General features: G+C 33.9%; 1 protein-coding gene across 2 annotated transcripts in view; it reads left to right on the forward strand.

Moving 5' to 3' along the window:
* HUNK (hormonally up-regulated Neu-associated kinase) overlaps nucleotides 1-8,444 on the forward strand; it is a 59,706-nt gene extending 51,262 nt beyond the window's left edge. For both annotated transcript variants that reach the window (XM_087966692.1, XM_026664159.2), the window contains exons 7-10: nucleotides 228-396; nucleotides 3,243-3,323; nucleotides 6,160-6,337; nucleotides 6,707-8,444. In XM_087966692.1, the coding sequence (XP_087822818.1) occupies nucleotides 228-396; nucleotides 3,243-3,323; nucleotides 6,160-6,337; nucleotides 6,707-7,371 (1,093 nt within the window). In that variant the 3' untranslated portion in view covers nucleotides 7,372-8,444. The remainder of the gene's footprint in view (nucleotides 1-227; nucleotides 397-3,242; nucleotides 3,324-6,159; nucleotides 6,338-6,706) is intronic.
* The last annotated feature ends 208 nt before the right edge of the window (nucleotides 8,445-8,652 follow it).

An 8,652-nucleotide genomic window follows, 5' to 3' on the forward strand; every position in this document is an offset into this window, starting at 1 on the left:
ATGTGCAAGGAGATAAGGCTAGCAGGAAGCGTTGGAAGAGGGAAATGGGGAGAGAGGTGGGAGCACTGCAATACCTCTGTGGATGAATGAACTTGAGGACTGCATTAGCCATACCAGACCCAGGACCAGATCATAAATAACTTTTGGGAGATCCACCATAATTTCAAATGGCCATTAAATGACCAATTATAAATCAGGACTACCTGTATTATTAATCTTTTTTGCAGAATTCATCTACAAGACATAAGCCAGAGTGTACTGCTTTACATGACAGAAAAGCTTGGCTATAAGAATAGTGATGTGATCAACACTATTCTTTCAAACAGAGCTTGCCACATGCTTGCCATCTACATCCTTCTTAATAAGAAGCTAGAGCGCTTTACAGCAGGCGTAAAAGTAAGTATAAATTTGGATAATTGTTGAACTTAACAAAGTTGAATAGAATAACAATAACCAAAAATGGAGATATTAAGAAATAAGAAAATCCTTCAACTTTGCAAAATAGAAAAAAAAATCTCAACTACCTCAAAATATGAAGAACTTTAAGGCAACAGATCATAGATTGCTGAGCATCTCTTAGAAGGAAAATTAGGGAATGGAATAGAATATCTGGGGGAGGGGGAAGCATAGCTACTACTTTCAAAACCTCTGGTGAAAGCTTTCTCTGTACATAAAAGCCTTTTTCCACCAGTCTGTCCCACTCTGTCAATATTTCATTGTTATGTATTATAACAAAGAAATTTACCTTAGCAAGGGCTAGTTTGTTTTTTATCAAGTTACAGGGAACAGTGAAGCTGTAGTCTACCAGGGTTAACTGATAGATTTTAATTGAAATAGAGCCACTTTTATTCTACCTGTTTATCACATGTACATTTTCAAACCATTTAACCCAGTTAGGAAATAAATAGGTTTAAGCAGCACAATGAAAATCAATAACTTGTTAGATCCTGAAAAACAGATATTTTTTCTCAGTATATGATGCTTTTTGTGGAACCAAAAATAATTTAATTATGTAATACAAAAAATATTAGGTGAACAGCATCACTGTCTATAATGTCAGTACATTTTCTAAAAACAAATTTTGCACAATCTTAAATGTGTTTCTTTTGAAATTCTGTTTATTTTAATGTAATTATTGATTTGTCTAGAAATGGCTTAGGTGGCTTTAGAAGATGTGAATAACTATTCTGTATTAGAAAAGAATATTCATATTTTTCAAACAGTCTGAATAAATCAGAATAAACCTTTTTTAAAAAATTCAGTCCTGGGGTGTTGTTTGTTTGGAGTCAAGTCTGAGTTTAATGCTTTTTATACCCACATAGATATGTATTGAATGGGTTTTTACAGTTAGTCCTTGACTTAATGTCCATAATTTCTGTTAATAATTTGGAAAGAGATTTAGTAGTTTAAAAATTGGTTGAGCCAATTTCACAAAGGGGTGGGAAACTAATGATATAGTAATATACTAGACAGTATTCAACTAGGGGGGATAATATATATATGTGTTCTTTAATGTACTTTTAAAATGTCTTGTTTGTTTTGGGTCTTTGTTTGTTTTTTAATTTTTGGAGTTTTGCATTTTATTTTTTTATTAATAAAATAAAAATAGAACCAAAAAAAGAAAGTAAAATAAGAATCATAGATCAGTTCATGGCCTTGCAGTCCTTAGTCTAATCCAGGGTTCCCCAACCACGGTCCACGGTGCACCGGTCCGTGGAACAAAGTCCCCGGGCCCCCCCATGGTTTTGCTTGGCGCGCCGCCATCTTTTTTGATGAAGAAGTGCTTCCGGTGAGCTTTTCGGGTAGAAAGCTCACCGGAGCGCTTTTCCATCAAATAAGCGGCGCCAGCGCTGATGCTGGCAATACCGGGCGCGCATAAAAAGTTTGGGGATCACTGGTCTAATCCATTTAAACAAAAGAACTCTCACCTCAGACCACATGCAATAAATCTTTTTTATTTGCCCTCCAGTACCACCAGTACAGGTACAGTATCTGTTCCGTTCTTTACATTCCCTTTCTGTATGATAATTGGGGAAATTCCATAGTATGACAAATACTTGATTTACTGTGTTGAAAACTCAATTGCAGTAGTTGGAATGTTCCTTGCAGCATTTTGCAGAATATCGCTATCACATCTGTCGCAAATGCTTTCTGGCTTGATTTCTTTTAGGATATTCCAATTCTTTTCTGCTTCTCTTTTCATGTTTATTTCTCCAGTCAATGTGCTATTTTAATCCTGGGGTTTATTACTACTATTATCATTGATAAAAACAAATAGATAAATAAATCCTGCTGTGTGTACAAATTCCCACTGTCATTTGCTTTTATTCCTGTTTAGAACTCATCATTTGATTTGTTAAGAAGTTATCTTTCAGGGTTATTGTCCTACAAAATAAAAATCAATGCATTGTATATCTTACATTTGAATACATTTCCATTGCAATAAATCAATAACAGTATCAATATTTTATTCTTAAATGATTCATCTCTGTGTTATAGTTGATATCTTACTAGTATATGATTGATTATGTGCTCTTAAGTGGATAAGATTTTTTCCAATATAATAATATATATTACATTCTATTAAGTACATGAGCCAAGTTCTTTTTAAAAACAAAATACAAGTCATTCAGATTTTGTAGGGATTTTTTTTTAAATAATGGGGGACACCTTTTTAGTCTGCCAAAAATGACTAAAAAATTCATCAAGTCATTTACTTGGAGAAATACTGCCAACTTCTTGGCCTCTGAATTCGGTTTTGATTTGTTAGCTTTGTTTTTGACAGGATTTTTTTTCTTCCTGAAGAAAATCCTTAAAAATATCCGTTTTGTTCTGCATAAACTTCATACCAAACTATGGTCACCAATTCTTGAAATAAATTTTATCTATCAAAAACTGACATAAACTGAAGAAACATCTTATCTTCAACATACATCATGAACTCCAGCTGTTTAGTGAACCTGTTTTGATAAAGAGTATAGGAAATTGCATAGCCTATCACAAACTTACACATTGCAATCTGGGTAAACTATAGTTATATATTACTAAAATTTAGTAAGTAATATATTTGGTGATTGATTTGTAGCACTTTCTAATTTTGAAAAAAGCCAGTATTTGTTGAGCTAATTTAACAAAGTGATGCGTAGAATGAAAGTAATACATATTAAATGCTTAAGTATATTTTTCCTAAAGTTATGTTCTAATTTACAGTTCATCTTTGTCTTCTTTTTCTATCTTTCTAGAAAACTGAAGCTTCTAATAATATGTGCTCTAACCAATTGTGTCGGTTAGAAAAATACAAATCAAATAAGGATGTCTATGAGGTAAATCTTTTATTTTAGTATTGGGAGCCAGACAGTATTTGGACTTCCAGTGGTTATTACTATAAACCAAAAGACTTTTGATAAAGAATAAAAAAATAAATCAATTCCCAAACATTTAGTGATTTTGTAAGAATTGTTTTGAATTGATAGCCTTGGAAGATAAATTCATCAGATTTATAAAATGTTTTGCTTCCAAAAATATCATATTGTGTACTATGAATCATCTATATCCCCTATATCTCTAGACACTTTTTCTTCCAGTATATGCTAAATAGTGGGTATTATCAAGATTTGCAGGGCATAAAATGTTTTAAAAGGGGAGAACTAATGGGAAGGAGGACAAATATTTCAAAATAGTCCAAAAGCAATTCAGTGACACACAATGTTGAGAGAGCAATAAAGTGACAACTGATAGAAGAAACAATGGGAAATAATGAGTAAGTAGCCAGCATTTTTAATGTTTGTATGTTATTTTAAATTATATTGATGCAAATAGAAAACATGCTTTCATTGATACAATATATATTTAAAATTATGATATACTACTTAAAAGTTAGTCTAAGCTTCTGTATAGATTAGGAACTAACATAGATTCTCTCTGGCAACAATCCAGAAGTCCAGTTCATTCTTCCTGAGGAGAAGAATTTAGTAAAGTCTGCCTCTCTTTTCCTAACTCGCTCTCCTACCTTAATCTGGCTATTACCATTACAATGCAGCTCCCAGCACTCCCCAGCACTCCCAGATTGCTGAAATCTAATACTATCTAAATTTAATCTAATACTAATACTGACCTAATACTATTGTGAACTTGCCAAAATCAATACCCAGGCAATTAGACATTGTTGCTTTACCATTTTCTGCACATAATTGTCCTTGCCATAAAACAAAAGTAACAACATAGCCTAGCTATTGAAAAAAATCACAATTAATAGAACAACATAACAAAATAAGTGTTTTGTCCATAAAAGGATTGAATTCTTGTTCCTGAAAAAGTTTTCATTGTATGTCATATCCTGCTTCAGTGCCAATTTTGTTATTAGTGCATACTAACAAGTGGCTTTTAGGGTCCTAAGGTTCTTCCATTTATTCTGAAAAGAAACACATTTCAGTATTCTTCAGCCATTACACACAAAACGTCCTTTTAACTTGCATTTATAGACATCCTGTTGTGATTTGTGAACAGCTATTCTGAACATAAGAGATGCTTGAAAGTGCATCTGTGTATTACCATGGAGATGGAGGCAGACACCATGTAGGGTTCTGCAGTACCTTGCCATAAAATCAAAAACTGCAGAAAATGCAGAGGAAACCCCTTTTTAGTGGTTCTCACTGGAGAACTAAGGACTTCCTGGGTGAGCCATTATCTTTCTTTTCCCACATGTGAAAGAGTTGACCCCATTCACAAAGTGATCATGAGGATGAATTAGATAAAGACTATAAGTATGGAATAGAAATATCGCTTCATAGTGCTTTACAGCCCACTCTAAGCAAAGCTATTGAAAGGTGCATTATAAAATAGTGTTAATGATACTGTTGATGATCTGCTTACTACTTTCAATATTATTTTTGAAACCTGTTCTCTGCAGGGCAGTTTTACAATATTATTTGAAAATAAGTTTTTCTAGAAAGTAGCAACTCCTTAATAATGTGATCATGTGATTCCATTGTAGTAGCAGCTGCACTAGTTCAACCAATTCAGAACAGTATTGTCTGCTTTTAACAGACATCAACTCATTTGGACAGCCATTTCCCATTCAAAATATTTTGCTTGTTGAGAAATATGTCCCATATGTGCATGTGCAATTTAGATGTTTAAAAAAAAACCCAAGAGAAGACATAATAGCAATCTACAAATACCGTAATTAAAAGAGTTTCACATGCAAGAGGTGACCACGCCTTTATGTTGAAACTAAAGGTAGGATAGGGATCAAATTATTGATATGAAAAGGCTAAATAAATATAGGCAGAATTTCCTGATGATTAAAGCTATTAAGTAGAACAATCTACTTAGATCTTTCCTCAGATTTGAGTGGACTTCCTCCACTGGAGTTTTCCCAACAGGTTGCAAAACCTACCTCTCTAATCTGGTTTAGTAAATTTCTGCATGAACAGGAAACTGGCCAGGATCACTTAGAAATGTGGTGAACATATTTTCCTGGAAACTTGAAAAAAGGGGGAAATCTGAAAAAAGTTCATAAAAATTGTTTTTGTTTATAATTTTCATTTACCAAGGACAGTTCATGAGCAAAACCAAGAAAAACTTTCCCAAAATGCATATGCCATAAAACAAATAAAAATTTCTAAAAATACACAATGTATATATATATTTATTTTAAAAAACAATTCAATTTCTATAATTTTCATATGACTATGAAAGACTGTGCATTAAATGGTACCATTAGTACAGTAAAAGTTAAATGCCCAAAATAATGGACAAAAGAGTTTTTAAAAAATATATCTAAAAGAAAACGTTAAGAGGATGTTCAGTAAGTACTGTATATTTACTTACTGTTCTAATTAGTTACAATTTCACTGTTTTATTATTGTTTTTGTAAATTTTGCCATTCTCGTTTGTTGTGGGCTACTTAGAAATGTTTAGATAACTTTACAATGTTTTAAAATATAGTCAGTGCCTGCACATGAAAATTTTTCTTTCTAATTGAGGTTTTGAAAGGTTCCTAAAATCATTTTGATGTAATCAAGAAAATTGCAGGCATGATATATTTATCTCCATTGATCTGTGACTTTTCAAACCCTGGATAAAGCTTTGAAGAAGTTTTTAAACCTTCTGAAATGCCTCTAGCAAACCAATTGTATGTGTGCTTTAAATTTGAAGGACAAAAAAAACAAGGAACAAGAAGCAAAGGATGAGCTTTCTCATCCATTCCTGAAGAAATCTGAGAAAAGTCTAGCAACATACAAAGAGCCTTCCTCCTGCCTTACAACACAGATGCAAAACAAAAAGTCTCTGTTAAGTGACCGAAGAGCAAGTCATGGAGGACTGCCTGAAAAAGGTATGTGAAAGTGTTACCCTTGTTGGTCGTAGCATTTCCAGACTAATAGGGCTTTACTATTTGAAGAGTAACGTACTTTGTTCAAAGTTCAGGTGTGTCCTCAGTCCCAAAATAATTACACACTTGTCAATGGGATCCAGAAGTATGCACAAAGGAGTAGTGGCACCTTGTAAATTACATTTTTGTTATGGTAGTATATTTTCATATTTAGGAATTGGGCTCAAAGTCCTTCCATAAAGCTTTTTTCTCACCCTTGTTAAGCAAGTTCCCACTTAATTACAGCTTGTGTCTCGTATGGGGAGGGGGTTAAAAAAAAGCCTAATCTGCCCCAGTTGTTTTTCATTTGACGCTTTCTGCATTATATCATAGATTCTCCTAGTAATTTGAATCCTTTCCATGAAGCAGCAACAGGCAAGGTGGGCTGTGTCACCTCCTACTCTCTGGAATACCTTGAAATTCAGCAACCAATTCCAAGAACGCCAAGACTCGGGAAACGACAAGATTCACCTCAACAAGAGCCCTCAAGTCCTGGCAGCCAGAATTTGGATTCTCCTTTGATTCTGAACATTGTGCATTCTTTTGAAACCGGTGATCGAGAGGATCAGATAGACCAAGTCTCTCCATCTCATCAGTATCAAATGCTTAGCTCACCAGTAAATTTTGGTCGAAGAAGTTCCAGTGAAAGAACATTGTCTCCCCTCTTCCAGCCTGGGGGTACTTCTCCCAGTCCAACTAAAAGTCCAGGGCACCCCACTCAACTTTCATTTACCTATGATGAGAAGAGCAACTCTTTCAAAGAGGAAGCTGTCTCTCCAACACAGCTGAATGTCTCCAATCCTTTGGGGAGCCCTAATTGTGTGAAAAGTAGAGGCCGATTCCCCATGATGGGCATTGGACAGATGATGAGGAAAAGGAATCAGTCAGTGGGATCTCCCACAGAAAAGTCTCTGGAAGCAAGAATGCCTCAGTTGCAACAAATGAGCCCCACACAAATTTCATTCAGTATCACAGAACCTATCAGTGGCCAGTGCTGAACCATTTTAAAAACCTCAAATGATTTAGTGCTGGTTTTGGGGACCCTCCCATTGAAACCTTACATTCGCTTTTTTTTTTTTTCTGTACAGTTTGTCATTGTATCTAATAAGATAATCAAAAGCCCAACTATCGTGGCATTTGCTCATGCGGTTGACACAAAGATAAGTATGTGGAGTGATGTAAAGTGTTTTTTAAAACCTACATAATCTCACGTAGGTAGCATTTGGCTGTATTCTTATATTACCTGTAAATATATGTAAACAAGAACACTCCAGGTTAACAACTTGACTAAATGGTGAAATATTAATTGGTTAGAATTTTATTTCAGAAGCTATGATTCTGAATTTGTGACACCAGGGTTATTCACATCATGCAAAGGAAGAAGAAAATGTATCTTTTTCCCTAACTTCTCAGACAAATTTGTCTTCTTAGGTACATCCAGGAGAAAAAAGAAATATAACAGAAAGAACCTGGAATAAAAGCAAAAAGCTAGACAGAATGAAACATAGGGGGGGAAAGCAATTTTACTGTATCTTAAGTATTACATCACTAAAAATATGTATTTTTTCTAAAGAAAAGGCTGTCTTACAAAGAGATGCTACGAAACAGAGATACAATCATCTCAAAATAAAGAAATCTGTTTTCAGATTTTATTTTCATCATGAGACTATACTTTTGAAAAGGCTTATCTTTTTTGTATAGTTGTACTATTTCCGTGAAACTGTCCATAGAAAAGCTATATAATCTCCGTTTAGTAAAACAATGTTAAATATACTTGAAAGTGTTGCTGGAAGGCTTTGCACTGTATTAAGAGGCTGTGAACCATGAACATATCATTTAGCCATTTACAAAAGTAATGAGCAGACATTTAGCTGAGTATTAAAAAAAAATCAACAGTATCATAAACCAGAAGGATTAAAATTTTTGAAAAGTAAATATCTTCTGTATTTTACAGTTCTTTTTATTTCACAGTTAAAAATGTCAACACAAGAAATAAGCTTCTTTTGTGCAAATAGTTGGCTGAATTGTTGATCATAATAAAATTAGCCTGGCACAACAGCAGATTATCACGAATAATGTGTGTTTTCCCTCTTTTCTAGCATGCACAATATGGGGATGTTAATATCTTAGAAGACAAATCAGAACTAAGTTCTTATTTTGATACTTGATCTTTCTGATATGTTAAGAAAGGCCAACAGCTTCATTGAGAAAACAGCTCATTTAGCTTCAAGACTAGACAAGCATCTAGAGCCACTCCTTTTAAGTCAGAGAAGCTGTTC

Source organism: Notechis scutatus, chromosome 5 (genome assembly GCF_049901735.1).
Source record: "Notechis scutatus isolate UNSWTSFEM ecotype Mainland chromosome 5, rNotScu1.2, whole genome shotgun sequence".
Taxonomy (NCBI): Eukaryota; Metazoa; Chordata; class Lepidosauria; order Squamata; family Elapidae; genus Notechis; species Notechis scutatus.